This window comes from Artemia sp. Qi Xiang Cuo, chromosome 19 (genome assembly GCF_049724085.1).
Source record: "Artemia sp. Qi Xiang Cuo chromosome 19, ASM4972408v1, whole genome shotgun sequence".
NCBI lineage: Eukaryota > Metazoa > Arthropoda > Branchiopoda > Anostraca > Artemiidae > Artemia > Artemia sp. Qi Xiang Cuo.
In genome coordinates, this window is record NC_142812.1 from 26,879,253 (window position 1) to 26,897,936 (window position 18,684).

Consider the following 18,684-nt stretch of genomic DNA (forward strand, 5'->3'; position numbering starts at 1 on the left):
TACAATGTTTAATCAGTACAGCACCTATAACCTAATATCATGGTGTCAATACTGGACAAAAAATAAAAAAAAGTACTACTTCAAGGTCAACAAAAAAAAAATACAGGAAAACGTCATGCAACAAATCAACTTTAAAATGATGAACAAACTGTCCACTGGTCAGAGAAATTATGATATCTTTCTGTTCCCGAAGTGAAATTCTCACGAAGTAAAAGCCTACTGGCATTCAATCTAGTTAGTCTATTGTACTAAGACTAGAATCATAGAAACTGCTGCAATAACAGAGGTCAAACGTGGTTTTGAAACGTGGGCGCTTCGAAGGCAGAGGAAGATCGGCTTAAAATTTTCCAAAGGAATTATCTAATTACAGTTTTAGACATCCGTTTGACTGATCAGATGCCAAACATTAAGCTGTACGAAAAATGTGGTTCTGTCCCACTCTCTAAAGCTGTAATGAAAGAAGGATTGAGATGGGTAGGACACGTTTTATGGATGACGGATGACAAATTAAGTAGTAGGAGGAAGAACTAAGAATAATTATTTGAGCAATTTTTTGAAGGTTGCCAATTTTGTATGTCCTATCTTTGGTACCAGATGAATGCCAAACAGGACAAGCGTACAAGCGAAACTTATTAAGGTCACTGTCAAACTAAACATCTAAGAGGTGCACAGAATCTTTGATAGGCAGTTCTAAGTAAGTGCAGTCAGTTTTATTGTTTTTGAAACAAAGAATGGACGTGTGTGACTTCATTTTACTGTTCAAAGTGAACTTAACTTCATCAAGGTCGTATTTCAGTATCTTCAGTAAGGAGTCAAGACTAATTACCGAAGCTAACATGTCTTAAATTTAAAATGGTTAAGTAACTGTAAACTTAAAACGATTTTGATAATTGCTCACAAAACTGTTGAAAACAATCAGAAAGGATAATGGGAGCCTGAGTAGACCCAAAAAAAAACTTTGATAAAATTAGCCTCGTCCTTTTTTTTGGTATAGGGACACAATGCTTCCAATCAGACAGAAAACTACCTAGCATTCTTATAGTGAACTTCTGTGCTCCGAGTTTATCTTCATCAATTGTCAAAGGCTAATTAATTTTTCATAGCAGGAGTCAGATTCCATCTAATTTGTGGAAATTATATTTTATTTTGATGCACTTTAATGAGCCTTTTTTCTCAAAGACTTAGGAAACAGCAGGGGTTAAGAGCAGGGGTGAAGAGTGGGGTGGTAACCTCCGTCATATTTAGAATGATCCTAAATATGGTACTAAAATTATCGGGAATTAAACTAAAGTACAATCTTATTTTCAGGCAGAGGTAAAGAGCGATACTAACACTTAAGACGAACAGAAATGGGGGGGGGGCTACGCCCCCCCCCCATTCTGTGCTACGACATCTAAAATATACATGACAGCAAAATGAATTGTCTTCGGTCTCAATTAGCTTGATGGCAAAACAGATTGTTGTTAAGCGAATCCTTAGACTGAAAGCAGTCAATACATCGAACCTTGACAGACTGTGAAGAGAAACTCTTGTGACTCAGACAATAAGAAGGGATTGAGAGAAAAAACACCATAAGCGTTTAACCATAGTTCGTGAAGGTAAAACGACATTTGAACGAAACTAAATTACAAAAAGACAGCAGTACCCTTTGAAACAGACATCACATCAAAATAAACAATTCTCGAAGTTCAATAAGTGTGTTAATCGTACATTTGAAATGCTTGGTAAAACGGTTCTAGGTCAGCAAAAAAATAATCATTGTTACATTCTTCTCCCGTTTTGTTTCAAATTTCTTTAAAAATGTTCAAAATAATTTTACGATTATAGGTATTTTTCAGACCACGTCTTGGTTTAAGCGCAACTTACTGAAAATACCCAAATAGTTAAAATGTTTTCCGTTATCTTTATCAGTTGTATAAAACAACATTGGCGGGGGTGGTCTGGCTACAGGACCCCTACTCCTTCCGATAGTTAGTACCTCTGACGACAACTGCTGCTTCAACTTTTCTAACCAATCGGCCTTTACTTCATGTATACTCAATTAAGGAAGTATTTGGAAATACGGCAATGTTTTGTACTAAATTTCGAAATTGAGATTCAATAAGTGCAAGAAATTTTTTAAACATTGACTAAGCGACACATAATCAAAGAGCAATATAATTTTATCCATTTAAAAAATGACTAGCGATAAACTAAATAAATACTACTTGATCTCCAGTTTGTGGAATGATGATAAATTCTCAATATATATTTAAGTGTCTGAATGTGAAGGATGATTATAACTTATCAATGATGAACAAATAACAATTCAAAAAGAGATAAACCCTTTTATTGTATAGAGATAAACCCTAGTGATGACAATGAAAAATCTCTGGATATTTCGATCCAGAGATAATTTGATGACGATCACTGTGTATGTGACCAAAATATCCATTGATTTTATCGTTGTTTTCACCGTCTAATAAAAGGATTTATCCCTGTTTGAACTGTTATTGGTACGTCATGGAAAGGCAGTGTGGTCTTCGAAAATACTTACTTGTCAATGATACTTTTGTAATTCCAAAAAGTCAGTCTCTTCATTGTGTTTTTAGAACACTCGAAGATATCTGTTTATAGCTGTAGGATTTTTTAAGAAAAGTTATAACAGAAGAAAACATTTAAGGGATTCCCCAACTCTAGTAACATTGCAATTTTTTTACAAAGTTCAAAATAAACGCAACATACATAAAAATATCAAGCCATACATTTCTTCTAGAAGACGGAGTAAACACTACTTCACTTCTTTTTTTTACGGCAACACAACAGAAAGTCTAAAAAAAGACGAATAATTGGAAAAATGAATAAATTTTCTTACAGCGGTAATCCTCTATCTTCGTCATCTTCGTCACCGTTACTACATCCTGCATCTACATCAATGGAATCAGCATTTAGATTTTCAGACGGTAGAGAGAAATGTTCTAGATCCAATCCAGGATGATCGGGTGGAGTTTTCAAAGTGCTAATACAGTCATCAAGCCCTTTTTCTAAAGTACCGGGAAAAACTGATGCCAATGTTAGCAACGCCCTACACATTGGTTTAACTGGAGAACCAAATATCAAGACTCTTTTCTCAAGTAATATCAGTTTCAGAAGAGAGAGCGTCTCATGATAAAAATTACATAGAACTTCAGACAGAGATTGTGAAGCTGAAAAAAGAAGGTAAGCGTTAATGGTAATCTTCAGACATATAGATAAAAAAGTCTAGTCGGTTGTAAATACGGTCATGGAGAAACGGTGAAGTGTTCACATTGCATAGAAAGAATTTTCTTGAAGAAGCGTTTACTGGTGAAAATCACATAACAAGATCTGCTACGTACGAGAACTTACGGAGTAGCAGTTTTATTCGGATGTTTCAATTGTCATCGGGAAGGGACTCGTTCACAGAGTCACCACGATGTCACTTATGCGTGTCTCATAGAATTTATAAAACAGTACACGCACTGCGCAGAAATTCGAACTGCAAAGCCTATGTAAGTAAAGTAGTTTGTTTCATTTTTTTCAAAGATGTTATTATGATTTGACTTTGCTTACGCACTAAATCTTGGTGAGCAATATACCAAATTTCAAGAATACAGGATAGCATTTAGGTGTTGCAGACGTTGATCACCTTTATTTCAAGCTTTTGGAGTTTCTAATATTGAAATTGTTTGAGTATTTGGCTTCTCATGTATTTCTTTCACCTTTTTCAAATGATTAAAGCTTAAAATCTGAACCAAAAAAGAAATCAGGAAGCAATGGAGATCCCTTAGCGTTGAGTTTTTAGGAGCTCCTCGTAAGAGCGAGTATTTTTGGTTTTCATTTACCCTCACAGGAAAATGACACCACAATTTTCACAGAAACCGTAGTGAGAATACCAAAATAACATGATACAGAACTGAAGGAATGCTGTCAAATCTACTCGTGTTGAACTAAATAAAATGTAGAGAAAATCAGATGTCTTTACGGTAAAAAATAATTGAGAAACTATTACTTATAATATCAAGCAAACAACCGGAGAAGCGGCCGAATTGGAAAAACGATCTCATCAAGTTATTATACATTTTCAGACAATTCAAATAACTCGACAAAGTGTTTAAAGTCAGTGAGCTGAGTTGGCAAGTTTTTGGCTTGAGGACAAAAACTAAATGTACGGTGGCGAATTCAGAATTTTTAAAAGGCGAGGGGGCGGGGGCTCGTTGTCGATTCTGAGGAAAAACCGATTGCCTACCAGTATCGCGCTGACAAGTCATGAATCGTATCAGTGGATTGTTCTTTGTTCGTTTCCGTACAGCTTATTGGCAAGAACATACTGTGCTTGAAAGTGTCAAGTGTTTCTACAGAAAAATGGATTTCTAAGTCCAAATAATCGTGTCCAACAAAGAAATAAAAACTGATATTCTATAATAATCCTCGTGTGAATTGAATGACACATTAATCAAATTCGTTTACTTCTTTGCTATCCTTGGTTCAGATTCATTTATTTTCGAATCATGTATAGATAACAAACAGTATACCAATATCTGGCAGAGAGATAAGCTTGTTTTGCACAGATAAACCAACTAAAGTACTAAATAACGGAATATAGGGATGATTACTTAAAAAGAAGAGACATAATAATAATTACTCACCACAGCAGACATCCCACCCAACGATAAACAAACAAACAAACAAACAAAAATTCAGTTTTTTCAACCAGCAATGGGACAACAAGAGGAAAGTGAAGACCCGAGAAAAAGACCCAAAAACAAAACAAAACATCAAATTAATAATAAAAATAATAAATAAAAAAGTAGAATAACTCATAACTATCCAAAAGAAAGGACTTTAACTTATTTTTTGAAATTCCTAACGACAAATCAAAACCAAAAGCAGACTCGTATTGGTTCCATGCAGCAACCACACTATTTCTTAGAGAAAAACAGGACATCTCTGAAATTATCAATGGCTAGCGTCGTTTGCGTGTATTGCGAGTTAGGTACAAAAGTGGCAGAGCAATTCGGAACAGATCAAAAGAAAAGAAATAGCTAGGTAGTGTCAGGAGATTGTGCTTGACTTTGAATAATAACGATTGAAAAGTAACTGCCAGTTCAACAGGAAGAATGTGTATTGCGAGTTAGGTACAAAAGTGGCAGAGCAACTCGGAACAGATCAAAAGAAAAGAAATAGCTAGGTAGTGTCAGGAGATTGTGCTTGACTTTGAATAATAACGAATGAAAAGTAACTGCCAGTTCAACAGGAAGAATATTCAATAACGAATATCAACTCTCTGTAGAGGAGTTGCTTGGAAGCGACGCTGGGGAAGGAAGTAAGCCTTCTAAAATACGAAGCGCCTTATTTTGTTGTCTTTGGAGTGGAATAAAGCGGGATCTGAATATATTTAAGTAAACAAGTGGACAGTAATTTAGTTAAGAAGGAACAAGAACAAAATAAATGCAACGCTTATCTTCCAAAGGCAAAAGGAATTTCATACGGTGCATAATACCTATATTCCTTCCAAGCTTCAATATTAGACTATTAATATGTGGCTTCCAACTTAAATTTGAATTAGTCAGTATACCTAGGTAATAAAAGATATCAACAGGCGATACGTCTCCACTTGACATAGAAGATTTAATCAGCTTAAGACCTGGAAGGGATTGTGATATACGTGAATATACTATAAATTTAGATTTGGAATATTCAAAGCTAATCTATTTGCCGTAAACCATACTACTAGTCTATCAAATGCAAGAGTTAAAGTATGTTTTACGCTGTCCTCACCAACCCGAGAAACCGTATAGGCTGTGTCGTCAGTGAATAGTGCGGTCAGCCCCAGGTCCGCAATTTAATTACTAATATCATTAACATAAATTAAAAACAAAAGAGGGCTTAGAATTGAGCCCTGAGGTATCCCAAAATTATTTGACTGATTTGAAGCCAGTGATATAACATTGCCCCCACCAATGCACTGAACTATATCTTTTAAATATGACATTATTAAAGCATTAGCTTGACCTAGTATGCCACAATTTGATAATTTTGTATGTAAAATTATATGACTTATAGTATTAAACGCTTTCCGTATATCCACCAATATAGTAGCTGGAATTTAATCCTTGTCCAAGGCTTCATGTATAAACTGAGTTACTGCCAAGATAGCATGTTCTGTGGAATGGCTTTTGCGAAACCCAAATTGGGACTTATTAAAAAAAACTATTTTCTTCAAGGAAATTGACCCTTCTTATATACTGACAATGTTCAATAGTCTTTCTAAAAGTAGAAAGGATAGATATAGACATAGGTCAATAGTTAGACGGGTTAATGAAATCTCCCCCTGTATGCAGTATAATAAAACGGGTGGACTTCATGCTAGAAGGAAAGACACCATTCTTGAAACAAAGATTAATTGTATGCTCAAGAAAATTAACTATACTAGACATGGTTGATTTAAGTAAATTCGTAGAAGATTCATCAGTTTCTTCTGATTGTCCATTTTAGGTTGATGAGGTACCATCATCAATTCATCAGCTGATAATGGGGTGTAGAATATAGATTTGTGAGTAGAGGGGGGTAAAAAACTTTTAAAGTCAGCAGAATTTGTTGCTAAATTTATGCATGCCTGTTCTGAGGTCTTTTCACCTATTTTGGCGAAGTGATTGTTGAGCATGTTAGCAACGTTCATTTTTCCTTTAACAGATGTATTACCATCCGGGGTCATCATCTCATCCGGAAGAGAATTCATCATTTTTTTTTTTTGACGATACAATCATTTATTAATCCACGCGCATTATTGAATGCTTTTAGATAGTACTGCTGTTTAGCAGACCTTAGAGCTTTGGTTAAGCAATTCTTGTACGCTTTGAAAGAAGCTTGAATTATCTCATTTGGATGAGATGAATACTTTTTTTACAGCCTGTTCTTTAATTGAATTGACCTTAGTAGTCCTCATGTAATCCAAGGCTTTTTGGGTCTATTATAACGTCTTAAACGGGTTAAATACAAGGGACAAGCTAAATTGAGCGCTTTGATGAATTCATAAACAAAATAATATGAAGCTAGATTTGTATTCTCACAGTCTAAGCATCATAAGGGGCCAAATTTAAGCAGCAGTTCATTCAATTGCTGAACAGATGCAGTGTGTCTAGTCTTCTAGTTGTATTGATCGGAGTTATTGCTTGCCGACACGTATGAATTACCATCAGAAGCATAAAGTGGTCTGACGTGTCATGGACAATGACATTACATGAGTCAAACTCATTATTAAGAAAAATATTGTCAATTATCATTGCTGTCGACAGCATCCGGTAAGCTGGGAGAAGGCCCAGCAAAAGACAAAGAGTCACAGAATCAAAAGTCGAGGGTGAATAATATTTGGATACAAGAGCATGACTAGCATTACTTAATGTTAAAACCCCCACTGTACATAATCTTTCGACTCAATTGCGACAGAAGAAAATATATCCAGCTTACTTATAAAATGTTGCAGCGAAAAACTAGGGTCACCTAGAAGCAACACAAAATTTTATCTGACACAAAATCAAGCTCAACAGCGAGGAATTCAAACACTATTCTTCATACATGGAATAAAAATCTGAAAAAATTCTACAAGAAATATCACTATGAATAAAAAACAAAGGCATCCTCTCGATCTAGTATTCCTAGTCTTAAAATAAAATTATAACCACTAATGTTTGCTAAATGACTAGTTGACTCATCTAAAAAAGATTTACAAACACCTTATATATCCACTCGATGATAAGGAAGGAATCAAGATAAATGGTCCAAGCTTGGGACTGTTATTTCTAAACCTGGCTAGGTTTCTACTTTAGGAACCTCGTCAAATGTTTTGTTGAACTTGCTTTCACTTTCTCGACGCTTGATTTCAAGCTGGGTAAGAAGGTCCTTAACATGGCTAGCTACAGACGGAAGGTCCAAATTCTTCTTATGAAATAGTCGATTGAGCGGTAAAATCTGTCCAGATATGTTACCAAGAATGTAAATCGTTACTATCAAATCGGAAGATGTGACAGATAACAAGTCAACCATCGCACAGTTCATTAGCTGTTTTACGTTTTATTTAATCTTCATCGAACTGATTTGTATTTTGACTTGCTCTGGTCGAGCACAGATTACCACCTAAGATATGTTTTAAAAGCTAAGCTCGGCTGACGAAAACCAACAGATAAAACGATAATTGCCTACGGTGACACCAGAATAATTAACCAGGATTGACCCTACATGGATAAAATTTAACAAGACTTTTATTAGATGGATAGATAATTTAGTAGACTAGAAAAGACTTCAGGTGATTGGTAGAAAAAAACACAAAAGAAAAGAAGATAAACAACGTTTTATTTAACGAAGTGAGTAACATTAATCGTTGTAAGGACATCTTCCATCTAATCTAAATAGTAAAATACAGAAAAGACAGTGACTCTGTAGTATATTAATATCTGAATTCCAGAGAAGCAAAACTGAAAGTGCTTTTGCATAGGGGAAAAAAATCATATTGATCAAGTTTCTTGGGAATAAGTTAAGTCTTTAAGGCTAGACAGATTCTGTGTAAATTAGTTTTACCACGAACTAGTGACGCTGCAAATAAAGTATTGAGGTATAAAAAAAACAGTTTAAGAAAACGTAGATAACGAGAATTTATGTCGATTTCAGGAAAAAGGAGATATGAGAAAAAGTTACCTCGGAATGCCATCTATAACAAAGCATCAGTAGAAATAAACAGGCAGTGAACTAAGCAAATGGTTGAAAGATAAATCTAACGAAAAAAAGGGTTTTCTTTATCACTTTATATTTGGAATATTTGGACGAGTTTTCCATCGCAGAAAGCGTCAGATATACTGCAGATTGTTTCAAGGCAATGGGAGAAAAAAGTTCGTCTAACGTCATTCTAATTCAAAGAATGTGCATCATGTCAACCTAACTGGTGGTTTTTGGGGAATGCGGGGGGTAACTGGACCACTTAGGTTCTCAGTCATAAAATATTGAAAATCATTCCGTGATTTCGGTTTAAAAATGTGCAGAATACCAGCCTTTCTGAATAAAGGGTTGACAGTGGGAGGAGCTAAAGGCGCACTTTGTGCCGACAATCATACAGAATGAAAATCAGGTCATATTCTTGATTTGAAGAGTGTGCCTTTCTGCTGAAAGTAATTTGCAGTGGTGAGGATCAAGTATAGCTTAGAGCTCGTATTTACAGCAAATCAGTCCTTAGCTTGCATTTTACACCAGGCGAGAACTTAGCTCAGCTTTGTACTGAATCAGGCCTTAGCTCGCTTAAGTACTTAAAATACAAGTCAGACTGCAGCATATAGTCAGGCCGAAGTGTATGGTAAAGACTATGGACACATACAACGTCACCACTCAGGTTGTTTAAGATAATTTTATAAACAGGGGGTAAAACAGGTTCCGGAAACATGGTTACTAAGGAAAGAAGGAACTGAATGGTAAATCTTTTTCGAGAAATAGTATAAGGATATTTTCGAGATACAACTTACTGATAAGGTGCCAAGCACGATTCTTTATCAAGAGATTGGTCCAATCTGCCTTAAGAGGTGTAGAATAAAAGTGTGTGTCACATCAGTAGCGAAATAAGTGATTTGGACATTTCTTAACTATACACAAAAGCCGCATCTCTAAAATACTGCTTCAAAATAGCACAAAGGGAGGTGAGGGAAAGGGCAGATGCCTCAGACTATGGTAAGGTGAAATGACCCTATGGAGTTTCTTGGAAGGTGATGAAAGGATCCGCCTTATTTGTCTTTGGGTTTTCTTCAATTACACGGTGATGTTATGCGGTCCTTATAATTAGACAATCTCTTGTCTCTGGTCGTTCTACGTATTATCTTCGTACTTATGATATTTTTTGTATTCCGTTCAGTCCATCAGTCAGATTATACTTTAAACCCCAGACTACTTGCCTGTCCATCTGGAATACTTTACCTGATTTGGCTGGAAAGTGTCATTCGTTTGGTGCCTTTAAAAGAATTGTAAAAACATTTTTGATCTCCGGACAATTTTTTTTTTATTTACTTCTTTAATTTATTTTTTCTTTTCTTTTCTATGGCCCAGGTGCATTTGATGTCTCTGGTTCAAGTTGGAATTGTGTATTGTTTTGTTTACTTGGCAAGGCACTTTGCTCCGGTTTGGTTTTCGGCGAGTAATCAGTGGTGAGCAGCTGATCGGTATTTTCCTTTTTAGTGCGTGTGTCTGTGTTTTCTTTCTCTCCTTTTATGCTTTTCTCAGCTTTTTTGTCTTTTGTTTCTTTCTCCCTAAATTCCCGGCCTTAGAGGCTTGTGAGGAGGGGAGCTATCTGATGTTTGATGTTGAGAGTTTTGTTATTCGTTAGATTTATACAAATTTTATCTTATGGGCGGATGAGATGTGTTCACTAATCTGTTGGCCTTATGTGGCTTAACACTGAAAGAGACGGCAGTAGAGGTAGAGCAAATCGAGAAAAAAAAACGATTTCAATGACGACGGTGCTCGGCATCAATTCTTCTATGCTTGTACACGTGAGACAAATTGGAACATAATGAACTGCTTATCCCTTGCCTTTAAGAATTGCATTATTCTGCGGGACTGATCAGGGTCAAGTGACCATTGAATTCAGAATTAATTTAAAATACAATTTTTTTCTACTGAAAGTAAGGAGCAACATTAAAACTTAAAACGAATAGAAATTATTCCGTATATGAGGGATGGCTGCCCCTTCCTCAATCCTCACTCTTTACACTAAAGTCTTTAAGTTCTTTAGAAATATAATTCATTAAAATTCAACAGCCGTTGTGTTTGCGCAGTCTTTCTTAAAGAATTACGACAAAAAGTCAAACTTTAGCGTAAAGAGCAAGGTTGAGGAAGAAACAGCCCCTCTCATATACGGAATAATTTCTGTTCGCTTAAGTTTGACGTTGCTCCTTACTTTCAGTTGATGTTTTTTCCCCTTACTTTCTCCTTACTCTAAGCAAGGAGCAAGTTTTTTTTGTTTATTTAATTTTTGACCGTTTTTCGAGTCATGCCAGGAAATTATTCCCCCCGTGTAAGATTTCCCATGGAAAATTCTTTCCGGATACTTTCTTCCCAACGGAAAAAACCCCCTCCCCCCCCCCAAAAAAAAAACTATAATTCTCAATACCAAAAACTAGACGGGAACAATAGGTTAATTGTGTAAGTTACATCCCTTTCTCCACGAACTATGGGTGGGGGGAATGTAACCCCCAAAGACATAGTTATTGGTCTTTTTTAGTATGATGAATTAAATAGCTATCTCAAAATTTTCATCTGAAGTCTTTAGGGAATAAAGGGGCTTGGGATACGACCGTCCCCGAGGAAAAAAATAAACTAATAAACACGCATCCGTGATCTTTCTGCTGGCAAAAGAGGCAAAATTCCACATTTTTATATATAGGGACTTGGAGCCTCTACAGCAGGGTTCTCTGATATGCTGCTTTTGATGGTGTGATTTTCATAAGGATCACTTAGCTTTTGGGGAGATGTTTCTCCCTTTTTAAAAAATCAGGCAAATGTTACCTGGCTCGTAGCTTTTAATGGGTAACATTAAACTTAACAAACTTTATATATTTGGAATCAGCCTATTCTAAAAAGCTAATTCTTTTGATGTATCAATAGTTATCAAAATTCTGTTTTTAGAGTGTCGGTTACTATTAAGTAAGTAACACTAGGTTTAATTAATAATAAAGTCTTCGATTCCCTGAAGCAAACTTGTACAGGAAAAAACCCTCCTAATAAACCAATAAACCAAAAAACCAGATAAAAAAAAAGAAAAAAAGAACAAAAAATCATAATTAGAGCTCAACTTACCGGACCCGAAAACCACCGAACCTCCAAACAGCCCCCATCAAATTTATAATAATCATATTCATATTCATTTTCAGCTGCAACAAACCCTCCTCAAAAACTTAACTTGCCCAGAATAATCCATCCAAAATATACACATCAAAACAATGGTTCTTTAGCAACTTACGAAATTCCTACAAACACCCAACATTCCTCAAACCTCTGGTGAACTCTTCCAAACTAATGGAACAACATGGCGGATTGAAAATCTAGACCTAGACGTGACCATAGCTGGTCTTCGCAGCTATTTATTGAGCCGAGTCTTTCCTTACTAACTGTTGGTCATCACGAGCTGTTGGATTAAAAATATCAGCTCAAAAACAAAATTATTTGTCTGTAGTCAAAGATCATTACAATAACGTCATAAATTACCTAAATAAAATATGGCAGATTCAATCATATACACAAAGAAAGAAAACATTTTAAGGAATTAAGTTCATAGTAAGCTTCTAAGTGAAAGTGGAAGACCCAAATCATCCCATTTTTTGGGAAGCATCTGAAACCACAAGTCACAATGACATTTATTTCTTTCTATCATTAACGATGGAACTAGGTGTGCTTCCAAAATTCCTACAGATATTTCGAAAGATCCAAAGGAACGTAGCTCATAGAGAATATCGAGGATCTTCCATTAGGAGGAAATCAAAAAGTTCCTTCAGCAGGGATGGGTCAAAAGCCAATAAGAATATTCTATAGCAAATTAATTAATGGTAAAGGGATGTATGTCCTTTCAATAGATTTGAGAGGACCTCCTTCCAGTAAGAATATGTAGACGATGATAAAAAAAATTTCGGCTAGGTGTTCAGTGTACTAGGCTAAGACTACACTGAAGGTACAAATTACTCAATGTTCTTTGTCAAAGTTGAAGTGCAAATCACACATACATAAACTCCAAAAATACGTCAGCACTCAGTATCAAAAGAAATCTTTTTTTCTGATGGAAAAGACCATGGTCTTTAAGTGTTTTAGTGTTTTTTTACTGATTTCGGAGGTATAGATTTGTAGAGTGTTGTGAAGATGATATTCCTGAAAGAATAAATTTGACAGCTTTAAAGTAGCTTAATTTCAAAGTATGTGTCAGAACACTTGATGATTATGTCTACGCAATTGGCCTTGAATCTACTATCCTGCTCATGGAATTTAAACTCACATACTTTGAAAAATGTGTTTCTTGCTCTTTTTTGTAATGGCTTTGGTTATCCTAACGACTCAGTAACACCATCTGTAATTAACTTACCACTCAGATGGCATGGACAGTTTGTACGAGCAAAATTAACATCTTTTGATTGGACAAATTTATGCATTCGAATGGAGAAAGTTTCAAAAATAGAATTGTGTTGATCAGCTCCATGTTTAAGTGTTCATTTTTTGAATCTACTGAAAAAAAGGTACAAAAAACATTGGGATTTCGAAAAGTGAGCAGGGGTACGTAAAAAGGCCTGTCTTGTTGCTTAAATCTCTTAAAAGAATGAATTATTTTGACAGAAAAAGAAACTAACATCAAAAACGGTTTATTGCACTTTTGGACTATGCACTTTTGGATTATTGGACTATTAGACCGAATGTTATAAATTTTTGATCGTACGCTACAGTTAAAACCTTTAGCATCATGGAATGACTAAATTTTTTTTGTAACAAAAGCACACAAAAAATTATGGCATTCTCATAAAAATGTCGTAGTCCATTTGGGGTATACAACATGACTCATTCGCGAGGCTCATATATACAAATCAAAGTAAAGAAGGGAAAAAATAGGTTAAGAAAGTAAGAATAACATATTTAATTTATCAATAGTTTTATCCTTTCATTAATCTATCAATCAATCTATCATTTATTGCCCACAACTACTAGAAAACAAGTAGTTCAAGTGGATTATAAACATAATAACAAAAAACAAAAACGAAAGAGAACTCAACAAACACTAGCAACTCAATTAAACTAAGAAAAGAACTGTAAAAGACCGTTGTAAGGGCCAATCTTACAAAATGCATCTGCAGAAAGCTTTTTGTGTAGGTCACCGAGCTTTTGAGTTACATCCGTAACATAGAAATTTTTAACCAAATACCGATTTCTAGTCCAAGGCGGCAGAGAAAGAAGAAATTTGCAAAATTTGAAATATGTAACTTTAATCTTATTTAAATTCTTTAGCTTAAGAACAGAATGAACACCCGAAAAATAAAGCATCGAATGATCAGAAAAAGTCAAGAATAAGTGCCCAAGAGCTCTTCTGTTATATTTTCCACGGTTTGCTACAATTTTTGAATAACTGAACTGAATTTTTCTTACTGAATCAGCAACAATCTGTTTACGAAAGAGAGCTAGAGAATTAGAAACAGTAATACCAACCCACCGAAAGGAAGAGACAGAAAGTATTTTGTGATAAAGACACTGTGCGTGTACAGTAGTGATCTAGCTACAAATGATTAAAAGATAGTTACCTCCATACGACATTAATGACAAGGGGTAAGTAAGACAATTTCGAAGGTTTACGTATGCTTCCTTTAGAATACCATATTCGGTAAAATCATTTTGCCCACAATACGCAGTTGCTACTAAAGACAACTTTACTTCAATATTATCGTATAGTGGAAGAGAGCTTAAGACCACTATGGATTTCTGAATTGTCCTTCTTGTGACATCTGCAGCTTTATTTTTTACACCCTATAGAAAAAAAAGAATTGTAATTTTTTTTAATGCTATAAAATCCGATGGAGATATTTACAGAGATATTTACCGATGGAGACTATCAGATATTATGTTTAATAAGAAAAATCCTACTCTTTCCCTCTTTCCCAATAAGTATTTTTCTAAAATTTATCATAGAATTCGTTCTGGAACAAATGGACTAAACTTTTTTGCATTTTCGTATCAGTTTCCTAATTCAAGTGGTACAGTTCCCCTGTCCTCTCTTTGCAGGCATTGTATTATGAATAATGAAACAATTGACCACTGCCTATTTAAATGTAATATGCTGACGTCTGCAAAACATACCTTGCATTGTAAACTGTTAAAGTGCTTCAAACACCACAAAATCTTACTATCAGCCAAGAGCCTAGCCAACTATACCTGCACACAGATCACAGAAATCGATATCTATCATCTTATATTTGAACTCCTTGAGTCGAAAGATCTACTGAAAGATATCTGAGAATATCTAAAAAAATAAGAACAACCAAGCCAGTAGCTCTGTAGCCCACAGAGTGAAGCAAAAGGAAAAGGGCTAAATAGTATCAACTGAAAAGCCCGCCTGCTGTGAAATCGAAGAAGAAGAAGAAAATCCATATCATATACAGATCAATTACAAATAGATATGGTAAATATACATAAAGTACTTTTTAAAAGGCAAGAACGCACACAACGTTTTACACAATGCATTTACTTATTTCAGAAAGACAAACGATTAATGAAGCTAGGATGCCGTGGTACAGTAATTAGACCTCAAAAACATAATTAAAAGGACATCACTGTTTCTTGGGCATTTGTCTTAAACCAAATTGGGTTAGAAGGAAGACCAAATGCATGAATAGGGTAACTATATTTTATTACTAAAAACAGAATCTTTTGATGTTTATAAGAAAGTCATATAATCTTCTTTAGCTAAGACAGTCTGTGGTAGAAAAATATAAAATCTAGGGTCCACACCATCTACATTAATAGAGCAGAAATTAGCAAAGCGATCGACTTTGCCATTAGATGGATTTTGCCATCAAGGAAACGGAAGGACTTGGTTTTATATAGGACGGGCATTTGTCTTAAACCAAATTGGGTTAGAAGGAAGACCAAATGCATGAGTAGGGTAACTATATTTGATTACTAAAAAAAAAGAATATTTTGATGTTTATAAGAAAGTCATATAATCTTCTTTAGCTAAGACAGTCTGTGGTAGAAAAATATAAAATCTAGGGTCCACACCATCTACATTAATAGAGCAGAAATTAGCAAAGCGATCGACTTTGCCATTAGATGGATTTTGCCATCAAGGAAACGGAAGGACTTGGTTTTATATAGGAAAATGGTATTTTCATACATAAAAGGATATAAGGAGCTGTTGTTACCTTTCTTCGATCTATTGAACTTTTTGCTCGATCTGTGAAGTCTCGTATCGCCTGATCTGAGTCGATAAATTGCATCTGGTATCCATTTTCCTTTTTGATTGTTTGCTCTATTCCTGTTGTTCGTGCTTAGCAGCCAATAGGGAGGGATGGTGCCCATATTTTGTAATACAAAATTCATTTCTAGGGGGCTGTCAGCGTATTTATTTCTCTATAAATCAGCAAGGAAGGAGTTTGATGAGATAATTTGTTGTGATCTTTAAGTTTCACATTCTATTCCAAAAAGAATACATTTTTTTTTTCTACAAGCATGTCTCTTCTCTAATCAGTAAAGTAAGAAGTTTGGTAATAATTTTTAAGTTCTCAATTTCCCAATTAAATTTAAAGTTTGAATTTCTAGGATACTATTAAAACCTTAGTTCAAAAGTGTTTTTTTTTTTTTCATTTTCCTATATAAAACCAAATCCTTTCGTTTCCTTAATTGCAAAATCCATCTTATGATCTTGCAAAATCCATCTTATGAGAGCAGAATTCAGATGGTCTATCCGATTTTGATCCAGTCAGCAATGTATACAAACCGGAAAAACAACTACCGTAAAGAAGAAAATTCCCACAACTTTGTTTTCACAACAAAATTCCATCATTAATTCTAATCGAAATAATAGTTACCATTCCTGACTCTGGCTCAAGTGGCGATTCTTCCTCCCTTTTTTGAAAACGTTCTATTTTCGTTTACAATCGGTTGGAGTTCGTTATTTACTAGATTACGCCAACGGGTAATAATGATTATTTTACTTATGCATGAAGCTTGATATAACAAATAGAATGAGTTCAAAAAAGCCACTAAGTTAAGACATTGTGTCCTTTTTCATTATGCTATCTCATAACTAACTAAAAACACTTTGATAGTATTCATGAAAAGAAGGTACCATAATCAAGAAAATTAAGACTCTTTCACGTAGCAATGAAATAAATGTCTATTCTGAAAATATAAACACGAGCCCCTAATATGACAAACATTTGATTGTCATATTGTCATTTCTAATGACATTTCTTTGTGGTCATTTCTTTATTGCAATTGTCATTTCTAATGACAAACATTTGATTCATTATGTAGTGTGCACTGAAACATAAACCTTAATCTCTACCCTTCAACTGGCTTCTTTATATTTCTGGGCACTACTAAGCTCTCAGATTCAATGTCCAATGACAAGTTCAGGGCGGTATTGCCTGCAGATGGCAGATGGCAGATCCAGATGGCAGATGGAGGGCAGTATTCGACTATTCTATTGGAGGAAACATTTAAAACTGAGCCCTTAAGAAACAGCTTTTTTGACTCTGCATTTGTACTTAAAACCAGTTTCTATCAAATCCCTCTGTTAGTTACTTTGAAGAAAGGTTCAAAAAACACACCCAACCTAGTAATGAATTGACTAAAAAAAGAACAAGTTACTGCAACTAAAAGTAAGGAGCAATATTAAAACTTAAAACAAACTGAAGATATTTCTCAAATAAGGGGGGGGGCTGCTCCTTCCTCAGCCTTCGATATTCACCCCAAAGTCCTAAAATTCATTAAAATTACTCCTCATTCAAGTCACGTTTGAGGCAAAACTTCTGGCAGACTAGGAATTTTTTATTCAAATGGCCCTCAAATAAATTGCTAAGAAAAAGTTGTTTGATTTTCTATGCTTTGTTTAAAAGGCAGTGGTTACTCATGGGTAACTTATGTCGGGAATGAATAAAAAATTTTGAAGACTTGGTGTCAGTTTTGAAGCTCAAACTTTAAATTAACTTATTATTTCCTACTTTGCGAAGCTTAGCTAGCTAATTTGACAGCTTTTAATAAACAAAAAAATATCATAGTTAGGGCCATATAGATATGAGACTATAGAACATGTTTGTGTAGCATATTTTGAGGTTAAGTTTCCCATCAAAGTATTCATTTACTGGGTAAATTTTGAATTTAATATATCATTTTAGTTAAATAATCGATATAGAAAATTTTATAAGAGACCTTTGAAATTAAAAAATCAGTGGGTTTGTTACAGAAAATTCTAGCCGAAAGATTAGGCAAGTGTTATTCTGCTACAAAACTCTTGCTTCAAGACACTTGTCACAATACCCGATGAATAAAATACAAAATGGTCAATCAGGATTTTTTTTGCAATACAAATGATAATAGGGCCTTCCAATCAATTATACACGAACTATTTGTGTACCCCAAAATGAAGCTGCTACTAAAAAGCGAATAAAGTTGATGCAGCAAGTCCGAAAGGAAAAATCCCAGAGCATCAAATTAGCACCCCTAAAAATGTGTGCAACCTGTATCAAAGTGGCAGGGACTTCCGAAAGAGTGAGTAGAACGAAAAGCAGAATGATTTTAATGAAACTAAATAGGCAGGTCATCAAAACTAATGGTCGAGGTGCATGCAGTTGAGACCAGACAAAAGCTATGAATCAAATTTAATCTAATTTTGTAAGCTCACCGCAGCAACCACCTGCCTGTAGCAGCCAACTGCAAACACTGTTCCGTTATCTGAATCCAAACTTGGAAGGTGGAAATATACTGTATCTTCATCATAATTATGGGAACCGTCAGGAATTGCCAAGTGTGAAAGGTATTTCCATTTCTCTGGACAGAAGGATGAAACTTCGTCATCTTTAAAGGCTGGATATGAATATTCCACCTAAAAAAATAATCTGTAAGTTGACTTAGAATTCCCTCTGAAATCAGAGGAAAAAAATTTGCTGCAGTTGTTAATTGACT

At 34.9% G+C, this 18,684-nt stretch overlaps 1 protein-coding gene across 1 annotated transcript in view; it reads right to left on the reverse strand.

The window, feature by feature from the left end:
- The window catches only part of LOC148940675 (late secretory pathway protein AVL9 homolog), a 90,447-nt gene that overhangs the window by 43,351 nt on the left and 28,412 nt on the right, over positions 1-18,684 (reverse strand). Inside the window, exons 3-5 of the mRNA XM_089105037.1 lie at positions 18,404-18,604; positions 14,304-14,526; positions 2,855-3,185 (exon numbers count right to left, since the gene is read on the reverse strand). Of these exons, the coding sequence (XP_088961163.1) occupies positions 2,855-3,185; positions 14,304-14,526; positions 18,404-18,604 (755 nt within the window). The remainder of the gene's footprint in view (positions 1-2,854; positions 3,186-14,303; positions 14,527-18,403; positions 18,605-18,684) is intronic.